Source organism: Rhincodon typus, chromosome 22, assembly GCF_021869965.1.
Source record: "Rhincodon typus isolate 14 chromosome 22, sRhiTyp1.1, whole genome shotgun sequence".
Classification (NCBI taxonomy): Eukaryota; Metazoa; Chordata; class Chondrichthyes; order Orectolobiformes; family Rhincodontidae; genus Rhincodon; species Rhincodon typus.
Genome location: NC_063353.1, coordinates 32,403,196 through 32,429,005, shown reverse-complemented (window position 1 = coordinate 32,429,005; position 25,810 = coordinate 32,403,196). Strand labels below are relative to the sequence as shown.

The 25,810-nt window shown below is 41.9% G+C and overlaps 1 protein-coding gene across 1 annotated transcript in view; it reads left to right on the top strand.

Annotated features, from left to right (window-relative positions):
- shank3a (SH3 and multiple ankyrin repeat domains 3a) overlaps window positions 1–25,810 on the top strand; it is an 886,564-nt gene that overhangs the window by 775,127 nt on the left and 85,627 nt on the right. The window contains exon 21 of the mRNA XM_048610479.1: window positions 13,736–13,816. Coding sequence (XP_048466436.1) covers window positions 13,736–13,816 — 81 coding nt within the window. The remainder of the gene's footprint in view (window positions 1–13,735; window positions 13,817–25,810) is intronic.

Genomic DNA, 25,810 nt, shown 5'->3' with positions numbered 1-25,810 from the left:
GTATCGGAGGTAATGTATTGACATGGATCGAGAACTAGTTGGCAGACAGGAAGCAGAGAGTTGGAATAAACGGATCCTTTTCAGAGTGGCAAGCTGCAAGGTTCAGTGCTGGGATCCCAGCTGTTCATAATATAAATTAACAATTTGGACGAAGGAACTGAATGCAATATTTCCAAATTTGCAAATGACACTGAGCTGGGTGGCTATGTATGCTAAGAGGAGGATGCTAAGAGGCTGCAGGGTGACTTGGACAGACTGACTCAGTGGGCAAATACTTCACAAATGCAATATAATGTGGATAAATGTGAGGTTATCCACTTTGGTTGTAAAAACAGGAAGGCAGATTATTATCTGAATGGCGGCAGTTTAGGAAACGTGAAGTGCAACGAGATCTGGGTGTCATGGTGGGACAGTCGTTGAATGTTGGCATGCAGGCAGCAAGGAAAGCTAATGCCCTGCTGGCCTTCATGGAGAGAGGATTTGAATATCAGAGAAAGGATATCTTGCTGCAGTTATACATGGCTTCGGTGAGGCCACACCTTGAGTATTGTGTGCAGTTTTGGTCTCCTGGTCTGAGGAAGGACACTCTTGCTATTGAGGGAGTCCAGTGAAGGTTCACCCATCTGATTCTTAGGATGGCAGGACCAACATACGTGGAAAAACTGGATCAATTGGGCTTGTATTTGCTGGAATTTAGAAGAAGGAGGGCAGATCCTATAGAAACATATAAAATTCTGATCAGGCTAGATGCTGGAAGAATTGTACCGATGTTGGGGAAGTCCAGACCGAGGGGACACAGCCTAAGAATAAGGGGTAAGCCATTCAGAACTGAGATGAGGAAGAATTTCATCATGCAGAGTTGTGAACCTGTGAAATTGTCTCCTACAGGATGCTGTCGGGGCCAGTTCATTAGGCATATTCAAGAGGAAACTGGACGTGGTCCTCGCGGCTGAAGGAATCAAGGGGTATGGAGAGAAAGCGGGAATGGGATACTGGGATTGCATGATCAGCCACGATCATATTGAATGGTGGTGCAGGCTCGAAGGCCAAACGGCCTATTCCTGCACCTATTTTCTGTATTTCTATGTAAAGTCAAGCTTTTCATTTTTGAGCGCTGAAAGGTTGAGAAGAATAAAATCCTTCAGTATTTCTGAAGATGACCCCAAAGATCCTGACAAAACCTTTCAGAATTTAGAAGATCGATCTAAAGATCGGGTTAACTTCAAATCATACTGACAACAGCCAGGTGACATGACTAACTAATTCATGGGCAGGTGGTGATGCAGAAATGTGGTATGTGAGTTCACCAAAGCTAATTTAGCTGAAAGGCCAATGCCACTGGTCATTGCCTTTAAATTCATCAATCCTTGAGAAAACCCAAAAAAGTATAAGATTGACACACTGCTAGTCTGAGGTTTGAAACAATTATAGCAGTAGCAGCATCTGCAAATAGGACCATACGATATGGCAGCAGAATTAGATCATTCAGTCATGGCTGAAATGTTTCTAAACCCCATTTCTTCTGCTTTTTCCTCATAACTTTTTACTTCCTTACAAATTAAGAGCCTATCCATCTCTGTCTTAAAGACACCCAGTGACTTGGCCTCCACAACATTCTGTAGCAATCCACCCTCTGGCTGAAGAAATTCCTCCTGATCTCAGTTGCAAAGGGTCATCCTTTTAGATTGAATGTTTGAGTCTAGAACTATTGCAGCCATCAACAGGTTCAGTGGAACATCCAAATCTTGTATGATGTGTGGGTTGTGTCACCCAAAGAGTGTGTTCAGCATTTAGTAACATTCTAGAAGAGGACATTGGGCTAAAATGTGTAGGAAATACAATTACCTAGAGAAACCCACAAAGTTACAGAGGAGAATGAGGACAAGAACCATTCAATGGACAATGCCATACTCCCAAAGTTCCATTCATGGCAATGGAAGCATGCCAACAAATTCTGAGAGGTAAATGCAACATTACAGCTTACAGGCCCCAGTCAGACAGTACATGTGGTAAATTTGACACATCGCAAGGATGTCATCAAAAAAGCTGAAGGCTTTATATTCAACTAAATGATATACACAAAAAGGAATGGACAACATGAACTATATGTCAAAACTGACACTGGTACAAATGCAAATTGTATCATCCCTTTATGCAACTTACATGAGATATACTCAGAAAACTGGCACAGCAGGCATTCTAAGCTAACTCTTTATAACGGGTCCCAACATCCCTTGCATTGGTAATATCTGTCTCAAAGGTTCCAATTCAGGTTTTAGGGATGGACACTTAAATCCTTTTACATCATTAAAAAAGATTCACCACTAGCCTATCAGCATTCATGGGTCTACATATTCATACGATCCACTGGGTAACAAATGCATTAGTTGCAACACCAAAGGTTCCAGACAACAACTTTAATCTGATAGATTTTGGTCACTGACAAATAGAGCGGATTCAGCGAGCTATGTCATTATCACAATTGGTTATAATGATGGCATGGTGGCTCAGTGGTTAGCACTGCTACCTCACAGTGCCAGGGACCTGGGTTCGATTCCAGTCTCGGATGACTGTCTGTGCAGATATCCTCCAGGTGCTCCGGTTTCCTCACACAATCCAAAGATGTGCAGGTTAGGTGGACTGGCCATGCTAAATTGCCCATAGTGTCCAGGGATGTGTAGTTTAGGCACATTGACTATGGGAAATGCAGTGTTACAGGGATAGAGTGGGGGGATGAGTGTGGGTGAGATGCTCTTTAGACAGTCAGTGTGGACTTGTTGGGCCGAATGGCCTGTTTCCACACTGTAGGGATTCTGTGAGAATCTCAAGAAGATTATCAGCAGCAGATGCCCAGAACATTTCTAACAAATCCGTTGTCTAGTACATTCATTCTGGTTATTCACAAATGAACTGGGACTCTCTAAGAATGTAATCTTCAAAGGCAAACAAGTCATAATTCCATTGGCTCTTAAATTTACACAGGTTAGACCATATATACATAGGCTCCCTGGGGGCAGAAAGTAAACCAAGAGATTGGTGCATGAACAGGGATATCAATCGACTGATCAAATACTCTGAATTTGTCAATTCCATCAACCTCAAAAATGAAAGAACCTCTCCCTCCACATGAGATTCATTCTAGGTTATTGTGCAAGATTGCAACTGATATTTTCCATGTCCAGAAATACAATAACATTCTGTTGATTGGCTATTTCACCAAGTTCCTTGTTGAGCAACAAATAAAAGATATCACTAGTGCAATGATTGTTGATAAATTGACCGCTCTATTCAGTATGATATGTGCACCTCAGAAAACTGGTTCCAACAAGGGTCATCAGTTCACCGGTTCACGCTTCAAGACATGACAAGAAGTGGCGTGTTCAAAACATTATCTCATCTCCTCACTACTCTCAGTCAGTCTGACAGAATGCACTATTCGTACTGCCAAATCAATGAACATTAAATGTAGAGCAGCTTGACAAGATAAAGATGGATAAATCCCCTGAGCCTGATCAGGTGTACCCTAGAACTCTGTGGGAAGCTAGGGAAGTAATTCCAAGGCCTCTTGCCGAGATATTTGTATCATCGATAACCACAGGTGAGGTGCTGGAAGACTGGAGGGTGGCTGATGTGGTGCTACTATTTAAGAAAGGTGGTAAGGAAAAGCAATTACAGACTGGTGAGCCTGACATCAGTGGTGGGCAAGTTATTGGAGGGCACCTTGAGGGACAGGATTTACATGTATTTAGAAAGGCAAGGACTGATTAGGGATAGTCAACATGGCTTTGTGCATGGGAAATCATGTCTCACTAACTTGATTGAGTTTTTTGAAGAAGTTAACATGAGGACAAAGTGGTGGACGTGATCTATATAGTCTCCAGTAAGGCATCCGACCAGCTTCCTCATGGTAGACTGGTTAGCAAGGTCAGATTACATGGAATACAGGAGAAAGAGCCATTTGGATACAGAACTGGCTCGAAGGTAGGAGACAGAAGGTGGTAGTGGAAGGTTGATTTACAGACTGGATGCCTGTGACCAGCGCTGCACCACAAGGATCAGTACTAAGTCCACTGCTTTTCGTCATTTTATGTAAATGATTTGGATGTGTACATAGGAGGTATGGTTAGTAAATTTGCAGATGACACCAAATTGGTGGTGTAGCGGACAGCGAAGAAGGTTACTTCAGAGTACAATGGTATCTTGATCAGATGGGCCAATGGGCCGAGGAGTGGCAGAAGGAATTTAATTTAGATAAATGTGAAGTGCTGCATTTTGGAAAGGCAAATCAGGGCAGGACTTATGCAATTAATGGCAAGGTCCTGGGGAGCGTTGCTGAACAAAGAGATCTTGGAGTGCAGGTTCGTATTTCCTTGAAAGTGGAGTCCCAGGTAGACAGGAGAATGAGGAAGCTGTTTGGTATGCTTGCTTTTATTGGTCAGTGCTTTGAGTATAGGAGTTGAGAGGTCATGTTACAGCTGTACAGGACATTGTTTAGGCCACTTTTGGAATACTGCTTGCAATTCTGGTCTCGCTGCTATATGAAGGATGTTGTGAAACTTGAAAAGGTTCAGAAAAGGTTTACAAGGATGTTGCCAGGGTTGGAGCTATAGGGAGAGGCTGAATAAGCTGGGGCTAATTGCCCTGAGGTGTCAGAGGCCTAGGTTGACCTTATAGAGGCTTATAAATTCATGACAGACATGGATAGGGTGAATAGCCAAGGTTGTTTCCCCGGCAGGGGGGTGGGGGGGGGTGGTGGGGGAGTCCAAAACTAGAGGGCATAGGTTTCAGGTGAGAGGGGAAAGATTTAAACAGGACCTGAGAGGCAACTTTTTCACAGAGGGTGGTGCGTGTATGGAATGAGCTGCCACAGGAAGCGGTGGAGGCTGGTACGATTATAGCATTTAAATGGGTACATGAATAGAAAGGCTTCAGAGGGATACGGGCCAAATGCCGGCAATGGGATAGATTAATTTAGGACATATGGTCAGCATGGACGAGTTGGACTGAAGGGTCTGTTTCCACGCTGTACAGCCCCATGACTCTATATTTGATAGCTATGTTGAATCTACTCTTCTATAAGACCATAAGATACAAGAGCAGAAGTAGGCCATCAAGCTCATCGATTCCACTCTGCTATTCAATAAGATCATGACTGATCCGATAATCCTTAACTCCACTTTCCTGATTTTTCTCCATAACCCTTGATTTCATTGCTGATTAAAATTGTGCGTGTCTCAGCCTCGAATATACATAATGATCCAGCCTCAACAACCCTCTGTAATACAGAATTCCATAGAATCACTAGCCTCCGAGGAGAAATTCTTCTTAGTCTCTATCTTAAATGGATAACCCTTATTCTGAGATTGTGCCCTCTGATTCTAGCCTCTCTTGTAAAGGAGAAAAAAAAATTTTCTGCATCTACCTGTCAAATCCCCGAAGAATCCTGTATGTTTCAATAAGGTTGCCTTTCATTCTTCTAAATGCTAATGAGTACAGGCCCAAACTACTCAACCTCGCCTTATAAGACAGTCTCTTCATACTTGGGATCACCCTAGTGAACCTTCTTTGGACTGCCTCCAATGCCAGTGTATCTTTCCTTAGATTAAGGGGGCAAAACTGCTCAGAGTATTCCACCTGTGGTCTGAGTAGTGCCTTGTATAATTTTATCAAGATCTCCTTATTTTAATGCTTATCCCCTGTAAAATAAAGGCCAGCATTCCATTGTCTTCCCTATTACCTACTGAACTTGTGCGCTAGATTTTTTGTGATCTACGCATGAGGACTTCAGTACTGTAACTTTCTGGTGTCTTTAGTGATTTATTTAATAATTAGCTCCTCTACTTTGCCTGCCTACGTGCCTAACCTCACATTTCTCACATTATATTCCATCTGCCAAGTTTTGCCCACTTGCTTAACCTGTCTGTATCCCTCTGCAGACTCTTTGTGTCATCCTCACCACTTGCGTTACCACCTATTTTTGTGCCTTCTGCAGACTTGGCTATAATAGTGATAGTTATTGTGTTTGTTTCCTCTCCTTCTTCTGCACCTTCATTATTTATTATTTTTGGAATGCTATTTGTATATTCCACTGTGAAGACTTGCACAAGTAATTTAATCAACTCCTCTGCTATTTCCTGGTTCCTCATTATGACTAGGTAATTGTTTACCCGCACTGGCACCTCTCATGTTTAGGAGACAGAGCCACACAATTCTCCCCATCCATATTCTTCCCACCCAACAACAAGAGCATGATGTATTGTGGGGAAGAAGCGAGAAAATAGTACAACAGCATGGTATGAGCATACAGTGAGCACACAGACAGTAATCCCAACTTGAACCTTGAACCATGACAAAGCATACCAGTTTGAAATATTTAGAGGAACATATGGATTCGTGGAAAGATAATATGTTGCTGTGTCCAGTTTAGTTCATACAACACTGTAATGAGCAATGGTCAAGTCCTGTGAAGAAATAGACAAGATATCCAAATTTCATATCATCAATCACCCTTCACACAGGATGAGAACTGAAATAATGAAAATTTCATGCTAGACAACAACCACACATCTACCTCAAATGATACACATCCATCCACAGTGACTGATTACATGCTCGCAGAATGTAGCTACAATGTCGTGATTGCTATATTTAGACGAGTCATGTTTTATGTTTACCAAGGTGTTATCTGAATATACAGCCAATTTGGCCAGATTTCCTGACTGCCACTCTGCTGCTGCTTTTTTTGCATTGAGAAAGAGCTCCGCATTTCAGACAGGAGATTCCAATTATGGCTCGATCAGAAATGCAGTGAGCTTTAAATTTAACAGGTCCTTTGTAGTCCTGGATACCAGGGGAAGACATAACATGCCCCCTTTTTCAGAGCAGTCAGTTGCCTTATTCTGTGACTTTAATGTCTACATCATAGACAGTCACTGTGAAATGTTACAGAAGGTAAGGGTGAGGGTAGATACCAGGGTGCCATGTTGGTAGGGTACTAGGTGGGTAGAGATTAGGGTGCCTAAGGTGGGAGTGATGGAGTTTTTAGGGTAGGTCGGGTGGTTGGGAGATATCAAGCCCAGTTTGGAGCTGTGTGTCGGATCCAGTTGAACAGGTAGGTTTCTAGGTTCTGTAACAGCAGTGGAGCATGTTGGGTCTAACACTAGTGTTGGTGGATGGTGACAGGTCTAGCAGAAGGGGGATTGTTGAGTCCTGGAGGTTGTTAGCTCCACTGGGAGGATGTGGTGTTCAGTCCCAGGGAGGATGGTTAGTGTTGGATGTGGGTATGGAAGAGATTCAGGGGTCAGGGGAATGGTAAGTTGAGAAGAGCAGGAGGGATCAGTTTAAGTTACCCAGGAGTTAAACGAGGTTGTTAATAATCTAATTTTTCCTAAGTAACTATTTGCTTTACTGCAGCAGAACTTCCTAAGTTCCCTAATTTAAATAGATAATTTTGGTAGGTTCCAGCCATTTCCCAGGCAATGTCCTCAGAGTCTGCTACCTCAGGGTTTCCTCAGGATCCCAATGTGCAAGCACCATCTATGCTGAGGAAACAACTATCTGGCCATATGAAAGTCCAGGCCAATATATCTATATGCATTCTTGTACATGTTATCAGAACAGGAATCCCCATTCTTTATGAAAAAAGAAAAGGGGGACATTGTTTTATAGCAAAGACTCCAAACCGTACAGGTCTGTACTTTTAAGACAGTTCCTAGATGTCATGACATGTGACATGCCATTATAAAGATACTCATGTTGCCTTCACTCCCACTCTCTGTATAAGGGAGTTAGTGTGGGGTCTTCAATTAGTCAGTGATGTGTTTGTAATGTACAGTAACATTAGCAAGCATAGAACACAGATTATGTGATTTTGTGTGAAATTATCTGTGAAATTGTAGCAGTATAATAGCTAGTGTTGTTTATAAACTTCAAGGTATCTGTTTCAACAAGAACCTGACTCTCTTTGGCATATGTTATGCAGACTACATAGAAAATTGCCAAGTGTGTCACACTCACATTTTAAAAAAATACAGCAATGCAGCTGAGTCAATCTACACCATTTTAAAATACTCAACATTCTAAACAAAATAAACCATAATATTCTTTTAAAAAAGCTAATTCACGTTATCTCCCAGTGTTAACAAATTCTTTTAAAAATGGCAGGATCCAGATTTGCATCCGGATCGTTCCCAAAAATGGATCAGTTTCTCTTTGGACCAATAGCAGTAACAAGACAGACCTGTGTGAAAAGAGAGGAAGCAGAATAAGGTCAACATCAATTTTGACACCAAGTGACTTGTCCCTGTGTCAGTATCTATGTTCTAAAGGAACTATTCTACATGTAAGCCTAGCCAATGAATGTTGAGCATCAGCTGAGCCCAATTCTCTCTTTAGGAAATATGTACGCATAAATAGGCATACTATAACACGTAGTATGAAGCATAACTTACCTGCTCAAACAAATTCAGTCATTTTGTTCTGTTTACTCCACCTATAGGGTGGCAGGGTGGCTCAGTAGTTAGTACAGCTGCCTCAGCACCAGGGACCCGGGTTCAATTCCAGGCTTGGGTAATTGTGCAAACTCCACAAAGACATTCTCGCTGTACCTACGTGGGTTTCCACCAGGTGCTCTGGTTTCCTCCCACAGTCCAAAAATGTGCAGGCTAGGTGGATTGGCTATGCTAAATTGCCCCTTTGCATCCAGGGATGAGCAGGCTAGGTCAATTAGACATGGCAAATATGGGGTTACAGGGGTAGGGCCAAGGGCTGGGTCTGGGTAGGATGCTCTTTGCAGGGTTAGTGTGGACATGATAGCCTGAATAGCCTCTTTCCACACTATGGGAGGTCTATTTTGAGTGGATGTTTTTAACCTTGGTACAGTGGATAGCACTTTCACCTTTGAGTCTGAAGGGCATGCTGCATTGTCAGAGCTGTTGTCTTTCAAATGAGATTTTCAGCCAAGGTCATCTGCTGTTTAGGTGGGTGCAAGAAATCCTGCAAAATTATTTGAAGAAAAACAGGGCAACTGCCAAAGTGAACATGAAAGTGCCTTTAAAAGGATGAGGTAAATCCATGAGGGAGAAAAGAAGTTTGTTCAGGAGAATTGGATAAAATTGAAAGAGGAAGGTTTATGTGGACCATAAACACCTATAGAAACCAGTTGGGCCATTTCAGTGCTACCATTTCGATATAATTTTATGTCCTCATCAGCACTTAACCCTCAAACAACTTAAAATAGATGATCCAGTCACTATGTCATTTACTATTTGTGGGAAATTGTGTGTGAATTGACTGCTGCGTTTCCTACATTATTACAACAGTAAATTGAGTATAAACATCTTTAGGATGTCCTAATAGACTTTATAACAGTTTAAATCTGTCTTTTCTCCCTCAATCCACATCAATAGAATAGATTTTTGGGTCATTTATGAATACACCTTCGGTCTGTGGATTTAGAGGGTATTTATTACTTCAGTGCATCTCAGTCTGTAATTTCTGCCCATTGAAATAGGGAAAGTTGAACTATTAAATCTTCCCCTTATTATTCGAAGAAGAACTGGAAGTCTGTAACTAATTAGCAACATGGTTACGTGAACACCTCTGCCTATCTGTGCTTACATAAATATATGTGCCCTGACTGCCTAATTCAGTCTCTTTTGAATAAAAAGGCCATGCCATAGAGCTGCTCTCATTAAAGAGAGACAACTGGTAGTGATTTGACCTGAGGGTCACCACCACTCAGACAAGGGTAAAAGTTGAGGAGAGTCCTTCATGATATTCTCAGCCAGTTGGCATGTGTAACTTCTATCCAGCTAATTAAGATAACTGACCACTGCCTACCCCCCTCTCCCCCCACCCCGAGGCTATGAATTAACTATAGTGGTGGGAGACCAAGCTGTCTCCATACTAGCACCTGCAAGTTTGGGGAAAAGAAATTCAGATTATAATACCTAATTGCATAAACAACCTGACAATTTCTGTAGACAGACTAAGTTTCTGACTGATAGAAACCTGCATTGATTATTCCTTACCATATTTGTACATTTTTATGTGCAGCCCAACAATTAAACTGTATGCTGGTAAACAAGAGAATATGCTGGTAAGCAAGAGAATATATGTCAGTTGGAGGGCATGAGGGTAGGGACATCTGTGACAATGGATAATATCTCACAGATAGATGCTGCAGAAGATCAATGAATAGCATCGTGGGCATATCTACATCATGTGGATTGCACGATGCAAGAAGGTGGTCATCGCAGTTTTCTTGAGGGCACTTAACAATGAGTAATATTGATATCTTTACCAACATCCTTTGAACAAATAAAAGCTCAAGAAATTAAATGGGGAAATCAGAAGAAATCTCTTCAACCAGAGAGTAGTGAGAAAGTGGAACTTTCTGCAAGAGGGAGCAATTGAAGTGAATAATATACATGCAATTAAGGGGATGTTGGATAACCAAATGACAGAGGGAGGAGAGATTTTTGCTAATCAAGATAATGAAAAAGATTGGAAATGGAACATAAACACTGGCATGGAGTGGTTGGCTGACAGGATTGTTTTTGTGCTGTATTTTCTTATTACTTCTATTAAATTTATCCTTCTTTTATTTATCTACCTACTCTATTTGTCTCAGCTATTTCATAATGTGATGAGATCCACACTCTAACCACTCACTGAGTAAAGATCTACTACGAATCAATCACTGAGTAACGTCAGATTGGATTTCTAACAGTTCTCACGTTATTAGGACAATAGCGTAGTTGGTGTCAAGTTTTGCCATAATGCATTGGAGATCTTAAAGCCAATCACTAGCTTATTATAGAGCCAAACCACCACCTCACCCCACATCCACCCCGCCACCACCACCACCACCACCACCTCCTCCGGGTAATTTACGTGGCTAAGTGGAAATGTAAGAATGTTTTTCAAATGTTAAGTTCCATTGGGCTGAATAGGGAAAATTTATTTCCTCTGGTAGGTGAGTTAGTGAAACTTCAGTCCCACTAAGTTGTTTGCACTGTCACCTCTCAGTTATAGTTGTAGAGCCAACCTCTGCTTTAAACATTTGAGCACATAATCAAAAATGGTATTGAGGGAATGCTGCAACATCTGAAGTGTCATGCTTTGAATAAGACATTAAACGAAGGCTCCATCTGCTTTCTCAGGTTGACATAAAAAAATCCCAGGACACTATTTAAAGGGGAGGAGGGAATGCTCCCTGGTGTTCTGACCTATATTTATCCCCCCAACTAACATCACAAAGTAAGACTACCTTGCTAATGAAAACAAAATTGGTTGTATTCCATCAGTATTTTCAGAACTGGTTAATTGGTTATGACAGTGTTACATAAATGCATGTTCTTTCTCAATAGAGAGCAAGTATGGAATGGAATGTGGTTGAGGCTTGGCTTGCTGTTTCTATTGGAGAAATATTAGATAAATATCTACTACATCAGTAGACACAAAGTTTGAGAGGCTGGAGCACTAACTTTGGATAGTTTTAGCCATGAGGTAGCACAAATATAAGAGCCAAGTAGCCTCATTCTGTATAGCAAAAAAATTTATGGCAGTTAAGGATGCTGTACATGATATGATGTGCCAAAAAAGAAACACTTTCAACTCATTTTCTGCCAAATCCTGGAAACAGATTCAGTCTGAATTGTGATTTCTCCTGAGCTCTCTCCTCACTTTCCAGAGTAGCTATATTTTTATTCATGGCCTCTCATCATTAACTTGCCAAATAGACAAAACAAAATTTTGCCACATCCCATAAATTGAGGTGATCATGACTAATTAACATCAAACTGTATAGGATTCTGTTTACGATGATTGCCTGTTCCACTTCAACTCTGTATATTGGCGGGAGGGAGCAGTCTCATTACATGATACAGCATTACAACATATAGAGGAGACTGATGTTGGCTACGAGTGTGATAGGTGATACCATCATTTACAAATGGGGTAAAGTCAGAAGTCCATCACTGTGCTGGGGAAGGAACGTTTCGGGCACCCAGGATAGAATGGGTTGAATAAACTGTAAAACTCACCCACTGTACAACAGAATAATCCCTGTACAATGTCTTATCTGATGGATAAGATTTTCCATAATGCAGCACTTCCTCATTACTGCACTGGTGCTGGTAAAGGGGGGCGTTTTCAACCCACAACTTTCTGACTCAGAAGGGAAAAATGCTGCCAATTGAACCAAACAAATGTTAATGCCAGTTCTAAGTTAAAACCACTCAACTGTAACCGCACTGAGTCTGTAGAAAGGTGGCCCTTGAATTAATTTCAGCATACTTCATTTTATATATGTGTGTGTATTTGTATGTCTACATCTCTGCATATATTTCTGTATATCCGTTTGTCTTTATATATGTGTATGAACATGGGCATGTGTATAAATGAACTATATTTACGGTACCTTGTTTACCTCTAAATTTTTAGCTCAATAACAAGGAGGTGTTAACTTGTTTACTGACGGTGAGCTGCGTTAATTTTTAACATGGTTGAACTTTGTGCCTAATCTCTAGTTTCAAAGAAATAAAGTTTGTCTTAGGCAAAAGGGGATGAAATGATGTCACAGAGACTGAAGGGTAGGGGAAGGAAAGGGGCATAAAAAAGACAAAAAAGGAAAGGAATAAACAAAAACAAGGAGGTGGAAGAGAACACAGGAGTCCGAGGTGGAAAGGAGGAGCAGCCAGCCAGAGAGAGAGAGAGAGAGAGAGAGAACGATCGGTTGGAAGGCTGTTGGTGCTGTACACTATCCCATGCATTTGGCGGTGTTAAATCTACTGTGTGCCATCTTTAAAGCACTATTAGCCTGCCCACTCACCTCACAAGAAGAAATGTTGACAAGCTGCGGTGAAGAGACGGTTTAGGTTGGGTGACTGTTTGAAAAGAAGCAGTTCACGCACCATTTAAAATAAAAAGAGCTGAAATCTATTTCTCTTAATTTGCCGGCTGATGCCGTCGTTCTCAAAATCCAGCTTTCAGGGATGGTCTGAGTCGTCACGCAGGCCAGATCCACATCTCACACTCCTGCGGCTTTAATTATTGCTGCCTTATTGATAGCCAATTTCCTTTTATATCTTAAAAAAAAGACTTATTTACAAATGGATACAGCCTTATCCTGAGCAGAGAACTTACATTCACACTTGGTACTTCTGGCAGGGTGTCTGAAGCACGACTATACAACGAGGGAAAGTGGGAGGAGGAGGAGGAAGGGGTTGCCTACTGGCCTTGTTTCCATGGTATTCCCTGTTGAACATTTGAATACTGTATTGTTCATATGCAAGCCAGAGCCTGGAAAAATCTCGGCTCACCTGAAACTGTGGCAACGGACTGAATTCCTTTACACTCCCCAGTTGGATGCTTTGAGGGGGGAAAGCCCCTCTGTGTGTGAGGCATAAAAGTAATTTGCCTGCTGTTTAAGCTGAGAGCCCAGCCTGACACTGGGAATGCATTGGTACTGTTTAGGAAGCAGCACTCAGTGGAGTATTTCTGTGGGGGCGCTTCACATCCCAAAGCCCATTAGGCCCGAGCTTCCTGCACGAGGATAGTATGAAGAAATTTGCTTCCACGCGCAGCCTGAACAAGATCCTCCAGCAGTGTGGTGACTCCTATCATGATTACGACGAGATTCAGGCAGTGGAGAAAAAATGGCATCTGCACATCGGGGCTGCAAGAAAAGTCCTGGGCAGAAAGTCAAACCTCTCATCTCTTTTTATTTCAGCCCCACCACCTCCGAAGAGAGCACCAAGTACCACACTGACACTCCGTTCCAAATCCATGACTGCTGAACTCGAGGAGCTAGGTAAGGGAACTCTCGTTCATTAATGCAGCATGTTTTGAGATGTTTATGTCAACTAACTGGTGCTTCACTGCATTTGTTACTTTACAGCCTGTATTGTCCAGCTCCTGTGTATGTGTGATGCACAGAGCTAAGGTAAAGGGGGTTGATTCGCGCTCATTTGGACCAGCGTGGCTCATCAGTTTTTAATTATCATGTCCTGTGCATGTATTTAAAATCAGGATTTGGACATTCACTGGCAACGCTAACATCCAGTGTAAGGCCCCGGTTGCCCTGTGGAGTTAGTAGTTGGGGATCTTCTTTACAAACCTTGTGGTTATAGCATTAGCATGAATTACGTTGTGTTCTGATAACGTATGAGGCGAAAAAAAAAGCATGAGGATTCAGTCTGAATGAGCATGGCATCAGCTGGAGGCCATACCAGATAATAATGAAAGCAACCCTTGTCTGGCCAGTAACTGGGTGTGAAGGAATGATTACTCCTGCCTCATAGTTCAATACTCCCAATGTCAAAGTGTCAGTTTCTATACTTATTCGTACAAAATAAATGGGAACAATCTTATTCTTTCCAATACCATATAACTGGTGACTTTCAAAGTCAGTCCTGATGTTGAACTGTAGAATGGGAAAGGCTTTAGATCTATGAATATTCATTACTTTAGTATGCTAATACTCCCAGCAAAGCCTCTCATCCCTAACTCTTCCTCCAATGCCTATCTGACTAGTACTCTAACATTCCCATTGAACAGTATATCTCCAATACTCCAAACCATTCCATTGTAGCTCATCCTTCTAAACAGCAACATGGAAAAAACTGGAATCTTTTATTAGAGATACTGTCGGTGGCACTATGGCAAGCACTGGTGCCTCCCAACCCCAAGGACCTGGGTTCAATTCCAGCCTCGGTCAACCATTTTGGAGTTTGCATGTTCTTCCCTTGTCTGCATGGATTTCCTCTGGGTACTCCAGCTTCCTCCCATAGCTCAAAGATGTGCCAGTTAGGTGGATTGGCCAGGCTAAAAATTGCCCTGTATCTAGGGCAATTTTTTCCTAGTGTCTAGGAAGGTGTAGACTAGGTGGATTAGCCACAATAAATGTAGAGTTACAAGGATAAATTGGGATCCTCTTCAGGTGGTGTTTGCGGACTCGATGGGCCAAAATAGCCTCTGTCTGCACTGTAGGGATTCTATGATTCTATTTGATAAGCCACTTAGAAAATCATAGCATGATTGAGAAAATCAGTACAGATTTATGAATGGGAAATTGTACTTGGCTGAACTGTTTGAGTTCTGTGAGGTTATAACTAGTGACTTGGATAAAGGGTGTAGTGTATTTACATTTATGAAGCATTCCGTAAGACGCCAAACAAGAGTTTATTTCACAAAATTAGGATTGATGAAATTCGGGAAAAGAAATTAGCATGGATCAAGGGATGAAAAGAAAGGGTAGGGATAAACAGATGATTTACCATTGACATTTTGTTACTAATGGAACACCACAGGGATCACTGTGGGGACTTCAGCTTTTTGCAATTCATGTAAATGACTTCAATGAGGGAACGGAGTCTACTTTATCAAAATTTGGATTTGAAATCTGAACCAAGAAGCCCGGGTTTATGCTCCACCTGCTTCAGAGGTGTGTAATAACATTTCTGAACACGTAGATTGAAAAGTTTCTAATCAGCTTCAGAATTTGATGGGGGTATTGCAGCCTTGTGGAAGTGTCCCTAACTCTAAGCCAGGATGCCCAAAGTCTTGTCCACTCCAGAGGTGTACAATAATACCTCTGAGCAGGTCAATTATGTATATAAGACATAAAAGCTCCAGAAGTATTCAGGGCTCTTGTGGTGCAGTAGTACTGTCCTTAGCTCTGCATCAGGAGGCCTGATTTATGCCCACCCTCCTCCAGAGTTGCATAATAACATCTCTAATATGTCAATTATAAAATGTCTAAGAACTAGGATCTTATGGGTAACTTGGTGAAGGTTTTATGAAAGAAAAGAGTTGGGTTCTTCTCCATTTAGGAGTTGGTTTCTGGAAATGGACAGGGGCCAATAGGGAATGGTGGAAATGGATTATTGTGCTAAATTATACTTTTACAAAAAAACCCTTGTCAATCTCAAAGTCTTTTACTGCCTAATTCAATGTCTTGGCATTGGTCTGTTAAAGAGTCTGACATCCAGTATTGGAAGAGCAGTAATTTCTCATGGGATAGCCCTTGTATTCAGTCCCTACAATAAACTCCATGCCCTAATTATCAACTCAATTCCTTGTGTCACCATCCCCACACACCTCTCTATCTTTTTAACCTCTCATTCTTTAAATTGCTTCTTGAAACCAAATATCTTGACCAGGCTCATGGCCTACTTTCAAATCCATCTTTCTTGTTGTCCATGGCTCATTGTCTGATTTTTTTCCAAAATGCTCTTATGAAGCATTTTGGGAAGTTTTATTACGTTAAAGATACTGCATAAATACAAGTCATTGTTGTATTAATACATGATGTTCACTTCCTTCATAATTCCTCAGATAATGAAGCAGCCATGCACTTATGCAATGAATCTGAACGATGTTCAGTTTTGACCTAATAAATTGCATGAAAGGTTTGCTACTCAATTACCAAGCAATACCTATCTCCAATAAGAGAGTTCTAGCTACCTCCTCTTGACATTCAGTGGCATCACCATTATCCAGAAACATAACAGCACCAACCACATCAGTACAGTGCTTACAAAAGAAGGTCTGATGTTGGATAAGCTGCAGTGAGTAACACACTTCCTGACTCATCTAAATGTCTACCAAGTGTCAGTCAGGAGTGACTGGATGGAATACACTCCACTTTGTCTGGATGAGTGCAACTCCAACAACACTTAAGAAGCTTAATGCCAACCAGCCCACTAGATTGACAGCTCATCTGCCACTTTAAATTCACTCACTCAGTCACAAGTGCACAGAGGCAGCAATGTGTATCATCTGCAAGATACACTGCAGCACATCACGACTTCTTTAGTAGTATATTCCATACCCGTAGTCTCTTTCACATAGAAACTGCAGAGTGACAGATACATTTAGAACACCACCACCTCCAGTTTCTCTCCAAGTCATACACCATCCTTGCAAGAAAATATGTCAATTTGCTGATGAAAATCCTGAACTATCTACTAAACAGCTCACAGTCTTTCCCACACAGACTACAGTAATTCGAATAAGTGTTTCACCATCACCTTCCCAAGGAACAATAAATACTGATATTCCCAGTGACTGTGAATGAACAAAAATTTCCCATACAATCCTAGGCAAAATGTTTCAACATTCCTACCACTGACTTCTATCCAGCAAATTTTCAGTAACTCAACTGTGATTCCTACCAGAATGAAATAAGCTGACATTCAGTGTCTAATTCTGACAACTAGGTGAGGTGCTAGAAATTATCAGTCTTTTTGATATTATTACCTTCTGAAGGTGATAGAAAAGTGGAGAGGCTGTTTGGACTGGGCGCATAATACAGGAAGTAAATAAATTGTTCTTGACTAATCATTACCTCAGTAAAGGTAGTAGGTATCAGAGCCATAGGCACCAGAAGCTTACAGTCAACCCCATAACTGTGCTCCCATTGATGCCAGCACCCCTGAACTACGGTCGGACAACAATCAAAATCTTGGAGCTTGCCACTGAACAAAAATTCAACTGGACCAGCCATATACATATTGTGGCTACAAGAGCAGGTCAGAGGCTAGAAATCCTGCAGCTGATAACTCAACTACAGACTTCCCAAACACTGTACTATCTACAAAGCACATATCAGGAATGCGATGGAAATCTCTCCATTTACTTGGATGAGTGTAGCTCCAACAAAGCTTGACACCATCCAGAACACAACAGCACATATGATATGGAACCACATCCTAAAACACCCATGCCCTCCAGTGTGTACCACATACTACACGCACTGCAGAAATTCTTTGAGACTCTTTAGACAACACCTTCCAATCCCGTGACCACTATCATATAGAAGGACAAGGGAAGTAGATACATAGGGAAGTGACCACCACTGGCAAGTTCCCCTTCCAAACCACTCACCTTCCTAACATGTAAGTATATCACCGTTCCTTCGCTGTTCTGGATTAAAGTCCTGGAACTCATCACCCCAACTCCAAACAGCATTGTAAGTTTACCTACACCAAATGGGCTGCAGCAGGTCAAGAAGCCAGCTACCTCCACTTTCTCAAGGACAACTAGGAATGGGCAGTAAATGCTTGCCTAGCCAAGATCCCATAAATAAATAAAAGGAGAGAATTTGGCCAGCGTCTCCATGACCCTTGTGGCAGAAAGTGCAAGTAGAATTTGCAGCTTGATCTGTGACCACCTCCATTATTGAGTAATTCACTGATACTTTCAAGGACCACAAAGGAAGACTGGCTATTGGTGGTTAACGAGTTCATTTAAGAAATAATCATTTTGGAAGGATAGTAGCAAATAAACAAAAAGGATAGCTAAACCAGAAGTTCAGTATCAACAAGAACATATTTAGCAATTCACTCATTTCAATGACTAATTTTTTTAAAAACAATGTAACATAGACTCGTGAAGGCAGACATTTTGACTGGCAGCGAGACAAGTGATACAATTGTGTTGTTTTCAGAGTATAATATCAAAATTAGTCAGACACCACACTCATGAATAAATCATGTAAATAATTTTAATAATAATTTGGATATTCAATAAATAAGAGCATGTTCATTTCCCCATTCGAGGTACATGACTAATAGCTATATATTATATTTAAGATAGGATGTCAAATTACACTGAAAGTGGGCTCAGTTACAGAACAGCAACACATGCGTTTCAGATGAATTAACCAAACAGACTTGACTATAGGGGAGACTTGCATTTCCTGGTTTCTTCACCTGAGCACAACTCACTAAGAATAACCTGCTGGCTCAGAGCTTTTTTCTCAGTTTTGATTTGATTAGAGTCAGAATTAGTTTGACACTACAGAAAATCTCTGACAGTTATAAGGCTACTAAACCATTCATAATCGCCCCGTTCTGAGTGTGGCAGGCTCCCTTCTACCTGGCTGTGAACACAGGCATAATGACAACTTCAGAGCTGGGGAAACCTTCACTCTCCTGGTAGAAAATAAGAGGACTTCTGTGTCTTAAACAGTATTATATACAGAATGGCAAAACCATGTACATTTCAGGGAACAACAAACCCTCCATAGAAAGAATAGGAGCCACCGTTGAATTGTAAATATTTGCAGGCTGTGAATATTACAGAAAACAGCATGCAATGCATATTTTAGTGATTATCATCCACTGCATCTCGTATAGAGAATGCAATCTTCTCTAATATAAAACAGCAAAGTCTGTATGTGTTATAGAGGATAGTAACTGCTCTATCTATTTTACAGGGTAACATGTCCTGTTTGCTGTTCAATAGCAGGTCCAATGTAAATTCTACAGAACAGCAGCCACAGTTTAGATGCAAAGAAATCACAGCCCTTATAAATATTATAAGGAATACCAGCCCCTGTATATTTTGTTGGGAATAGCAGCTTTTGCATGTTCTGGGAAATATCAGCACTTATATACTATAAGGATCCTGGGTATATTGTACTGTATATTATTAAACATCATCTCCTGGACATATTAGAGGCAATGGCTGTGATTACATTATCAAAAATATGTTACTCTATGTATACTAAAGGTAATAACAGCCCTGGTGTATATTATAGAAAATCCAACAGATTAAGGGCATTATCAAAAATAGGAGTCCCTGTAAAGACTAAAAAATAATAGCCCGAGTTTGTATGAGAAGGAAAAGCAGGTCTTGTTTATGATAGGCAATAGTAGTGAGTTTTATGCAAAGCAGTTTTTAGGGAATAGCTATTCCATTAATTCAGAAGTAATAACAGCATTTGTGTACAGCATAGAAAACTGTTCAGATACTTTTCTTGATTTGCATAAATTATCCCTGTTCCATTGTTATTAAGGAGGATGCTGAGAACGCAGGTTTCATGCACATGTTTTTGGTTTGTTTGCTATTAATCTATGTTTGTCTTTTCAACTTTGACATGACAGCTATGGCTTTGACAATCCTGGATATGAGTGTCATTGGCTAGGCCAGCATTCGTTGCCTATCCCTAATTGCCAGAGGGCAGTTAAAAGTCAACAACATTGTAAGGGTCTGTAGTCATATGCAGGCCAGTCCAGGTAAAGATGACAGATTTCCTTCCCTAAACGACATTAGTGATCCAGATGGGGTTTTTACAATAATCCAACAGTGGTTACTTGATCACCTTTAGGCTAGTTTTTTTAATTCCAGATTTGTATTGAATTCAAATTTCACCATTCCTCATGGTGGGATTCAAACCCTTATCCTCCAGAATGTTATTTGGGTTTCTGGTGATATTACCATTATTCCACCTCCTCTCCTTTGAATTGTTGTTTTAAGCAAACGAACAAGAAATATTAAAACCATCTGTAAAAGTTTCTTTCTGTGAGATGTAAAAGGAAAGTATTAGCAGAGGCGGGAATAGATCCATTTCGTGCAGATACTTGAGAATTAATAATGGAAAATAGAGAAGTTAAATAATTACTTTGCAACTGTCTTCATTGGGGCGGCGCGATACAAGAATTTCCCATAATAACAGGGATCCTAGGAACAAGTGAGAATAAGAAACTGAAAGAAATTAGTATCAGTTAAAAATGGTACTGAAGAAAGTATTGAGATTGAAAGTTGATATATCCCTGGACCCAATGATCTACATCCCTGAATATTGAAAGGTCTGGCTGCAGAGATAGTGGATGCATTTCTGATCGTCTTTCAATATTCTATAGATTTGGGAATGGTGCCTGCAGATTGGAAAGTTGCAAATGCAACCTCCTACTTAAGAAAGCAGGGAGAGATAAACTGGCGAACTATGGACCAGTTAGCCTGACTTCAGATTTGGGAAATTACACAAAACTATTATAAGGGTGTGATAATTGAACAAGTAGAAAATAATGTACTGATTGGACAGAGTCAACTTGGATTTATGAAAGTAAAATCATGTTTGACAGGCTTGTTGGAGGTTTTTGAGGCTGTTATGAGCAGAGTAGATATGGGAACCAGTGGATATGGGGACCAGAAGCTTACACTCACCTTCATAACTGTGGCCCCATTGATGCCAGTCATCCCTGAATGAAGGTAGGACAACAATCAAAACCTTGGAGATTTCCTGGCCTTATAAATATATGAAACCCATTTCCAATGTGAATGGCAAGCTCAGATTTTGCTGCATATTTGCCTTTTAAATGTGCATCTATGTTTAGCATCCACTTTCTGAATGTGACCAATGGACCTAGATGGGTACCAAACTTATCTCTCAGCCAATTAGTGACTGCTGCTAAAATTGCATTGTATCACTGGAACTGATTTGGCATAAGGTCAGGATCCGGAAATGTTCCAGGCATCAGGTTCCCAAACCTGGAATGAAAAGGAAAATATTAGCAGAGGCGGGAATAGATCCATTTCGTGCAGATACTTGAGAATTAATAATGGAAAATAGAGAAGTTAAATAATTACTTTGCAACTGTCCCTTGAGTCCTTGACAAGGAACAACAAACCTTGTTTGCACTGCGGGAAAAAGCAGACCCAGTGATTGTTCAGAAGAACAGCTACACCTGTGCTCATTGAAGGGCTTCACAGCCCTGGGTAAATTATGAAGAATAGCAGCTCCTGATAAGAAACTGTGGACCCTATTTCTTTAAAGGAAATTGGAGCCCATGTGTTCCTTACAGGAAACTACTGTCCCTTTAATCTTTATATTCCTACCCAGGAGGTGGTCTTGCTGCGAGAACAGCATTTATTCCTCATTCCTAATTACCTTTGAGAAGTTGGTGGTGAACCTTGGACCACTGCAGTTCTTGGGGTGCAGGTACACCCACAGTGCTGACAGGGAGGGAGTTTCTGGAATTTGACCCACTGACAATGATAGAATGGTGATATTGTTCCAAGACAGGATGATGAGTGACTAGGAAAGGGAATTGCAGGTGGTGGTCGTGCTTGCATGGATCTGCTGCCCTTGTCCTTCGAGGTGGCAGAGGGCAAGGTTTGAAGGTGCTGTCTGAAGAGGCTTGCTGAGTAGTATTTTGTTAAGCAATGCAGCACCTATGCATATTAAGATGAATAGTATTCACCATAATTTAACAGGAAGAGTAGCCCCTTTGTGTATGTTTTGTGTATAAAAAGGACTAGCCCCTGAATGTCTTAGACAGGGTATTGGATCGGCAAATACAACCTATGATATTTTAGTTGTATGCTATATAAGATTGTTATATAGACAGAATGGTTAAAAAGGTGAGACAACAAGGTGTAGAGCTGGATGAACACAGCAGGCCAAGCAGCATCATAGGAGCAGAAAGGCTGACGTTTCGGGCCTAGACCCTTCATCAGAAAAGGGGGAGGGGAAGGGGGTTCTGAAATAAATAGGGAGAGAGGGGGAGGCGGATAGTAGATGAATAGAGGAGGAGATAGGTAGAGAGGAAACAGACAGGTCGAAGAGGCGGGGATGGAGCCAGTAAAGGTGAGTGTAGGTGGGGAGTTAGGGAGGGGATAGGAGAGTCCAGGGAGGACGGACAGGTCAAGGGGGCGGGATGAGGTTAGTAGGTAGGAGATGGGGGTGTGGCTTGAGGTGGGAGGAGGGGATAGGTGGGAGGAAGAACAGGTTAGGGAGGCGGGGACGAGCTGGGCTGGTTTTGGGATGCGGTAGGGGGAGGGGAGATTTTGAAGCTTGTGAAATCCACATTGATACCATTGGGCTGCAGGGTTCCCAAGCGGAATATGAGTTGCTGTTCCTGCAACCTTCAGGTGGCATCATTGTGGCACTGCAGGAGGCCCAGGATGGACATGTCGTCTGAGGAATGGGAGGGGGAGTTGAAATGGTTCGCGACTGGGAGGTACAGTTGTTTATTGCGAACCGAGCATAGGTGTTCTGCAAAGCGGTCCCCGAGCCTCTGCTTGGTTTCCCTGATGTAGAGGAAGCCACAACGGGTACAGCGGATGCAGTATACCACATTGGCAGATGTGCAGGTGAACATCTGCTTGATGTGAAAAGTCTTCTTGGGGCCTGGGATGGGGGTGAGGGAGGAGGTGTGGGGGCAGGTGTAGCACTTCCTGCGGTTGCAGGGAAAAGTGCCGGGTGTGGTGGGGCTGGAGGGGAGTGTGGAGCAGACAAGGGTGTCACGGAGAGAGTGGTCCCTCCAGAAAGTAGATAAGGGTGGGGAGGGAAAGATGTCTTTGGGGTCAGATTGCAGATGGCGGAAGTGTCGGAGGATGATGCGTTGGATCCGGAGGTTGGTGGGGTGGTACGTGAGGACGAGGGGGATTTTTTTTGGTTGTTATTGCAGGGACGAGGTGTGAGGGATGAGTTGCGGGAAATGTGGGAGACATGGTTGAGGGTGTTCTCGACCACTGAGGGGGGGAAGTTGCGGTCCTTGAAAAACGAGGACATCTGAGATGTACGGGAGTGGAATGCCTCATCCTGGGAGCAGATGCGGTGGAGGCGAAGGAATTGGGAATGGGGATTTTTGCAGGAAGGTGGGTGGGAGGAGGTGTATTCTGGGTAGCTGTGGGAGTCGGTGGGCTTGAAATGGATATCGGTTTCTAGGTGGTTGCCCGAGATGGAGACAGAGAGGTCCAGGAAGGAGAGAGAGGTATTAGAGATGGTCCAGGTGAACTTAAGGTTGGGGTGGAAGGTGTTGGTGAAGTGGATGAACTGTTCGAGCTCCTCGTGGGAGCACGAGGCGGCGCCGATACAGTCATCAATGTAACGGAGGAAGAGGTGGGGTTTAGGGCCAGTGTAGGTACGCAAGAGGGATTGTTCCACGTAACCTACAAAGAGGCAGGCATAGCTTGGGCCCATGTGGGTACCCATGGTTAAAAAGGTGTTTGGCACGCTTGCCTTCCTTGCTCAGTCCTTTTTGAGTATAGGAGTTGGGATGTTATGTTGAGGTTGTACAGGACATTGGTAAGGCCTCTTATGGAATACTGTGTCTAGTTCTGGTTGCCCAGTTATAGGAAGGATATTATCCAGCTGGAGAGGGTTCAGAAGAGATTTATCAGAATGTTGCTGAGTATGGAGATTTGAGTTATAAGGAAAGGCTGGAGAGGCTGGGACTTTTTTCACTGGAGTGTAAGAGGTTAAAAGGTGACCTGAAAAAAATTTATAAAATAATGAGAGGTATAGATAGAGTTGATGGTAGAGAACACAGTGTGGAGCTGGAGGAACACAGCAGGCCAGGCAGCATCAGAGGAGCAGGAAAACTGACGTTTCGGGTTGGGATCCTTCTTCAGAAAAGAAGAGGGGTCCCAATCCAAAACATCAACTTTCCTGCTCCTCTGCTGCCTGGCCTGCTCTGTTCCTCCAGCTCTACACTGTGTTGTCTCTGACTCAGCACTGGCAGTTCTAACTATTTCTAGAGTTGATGGTAGTTGTCTTTTCCTTAAGATGGGGAATTTCAAGACTAGGGGGTACATTTTTAAGGTGAGAGGAGAGAGATTTACAAAAGACATGAAAGGCAAATTCTTTACATGGAGTCCAAGTCCCAGAAAAATTGTTTGCGTGTGGAATTAACTTCCAGATGAAGTGATGGATGCAGGTACAATTACAATGTTTAAAAGATATTTGGATGGATATATGAATAGGAAAGGTTTGGAGGGATATGGCCCAGGAGCGGGCAGGTGGGATTAGTTTAGTTTAAGATTATGTTCGGCATGGACTGGTTGGACTGGTTGGACTGAAGGGCCTGTTTCCGTGCTGTATAACTCTATGTTTTATCTGTAAGGTAAAATGAAGTGCCTGTCTGACAGCAAACCTGGGTGGTTTGATTGTTAGGGATTAAAGGGGAGCTCAAATTATTTGACAAGAAAGAAAATGCAAACTGCTTACACTAACAGTGACAGCCATCTATGTCCAAATATTGTATAGAAGAGGAGTCTCCAAGTCCCAGAAAAATTGTTGAAAATGCCAGATTATAAATAAGTATGGTATTTGCAATTATAGATTATCAGCATTTTTACTTGGATACAACGTCCATAGGTAACATCCCTGCCTTTGATCTAGGAGTTCAGGGTTCAGACTCAGTGCCAGGACTTGATGGCCAAGGAAGGTGCATTTGTAAGATGGCTGATGAGTGCTAATCTACAAATCTTTCTTAACACATACTAAGGATGGAAAAAGAGAGATTTCTGCAGAACAAAAATAGGTGGGAAGGCAAGTGGATAACATAAAGAGTCTGCAATGGGATAAAGACTGGTTAAGTGAGTGGGCAAATACTTGCCAGTTGTCATACACCATGTAAGGTTATGGACTTTTGCAGCAAGAATAGAGGAGCTGAATATTATTTAAATAATGAAAGACTGCAGAAAGCTGTCAGAGGAATTTGGCCAGTGGGGGTGGTGGCGGCAGCGGCATTGTGCAAGAAACAAAGATAGCATACAAGTTCAGCACAGGAAAGGCAACTAGAATGTTAGCCTTTATTTCAAGAGGATTGACGTTTAAAAATACAGAACCTTTGCTCAAACTATCAAGGCACTAGTTAGACCACACCTAGAAAATTGTGAACAGTTTGGTCCCTTATGTAAAGAAAGATGTAGGGTAAAGCAGGAGGTTGCGTCTGGGTGAGATGTTCTTCAGAGGGTCTGTGTGGACTCGATGGGCCAAATAGCCTGCTCCCACACTGTAGGGATTCTATGATAATGGCAATGCAGCTGTCCAGAACAGATTCACTAGGCTAATCTCAGACAGGGAGGGATTTTTTTATGAGTAGAGATTGAGTAGTTTGGGCCTGTACTCACTTGAGTTTAAAAGAATAAGAGGTGACCTTATTGAAATATACAAGATTCTCTGGAGGCTGGCTGAGAAGTTCTTTCCCCATATGGGACCAAAAGGTGTAATCTCAGAGTAAGAGGTTGCACATTTAACACAGATGAGAAAAGATTTCTTCTTAGAGTG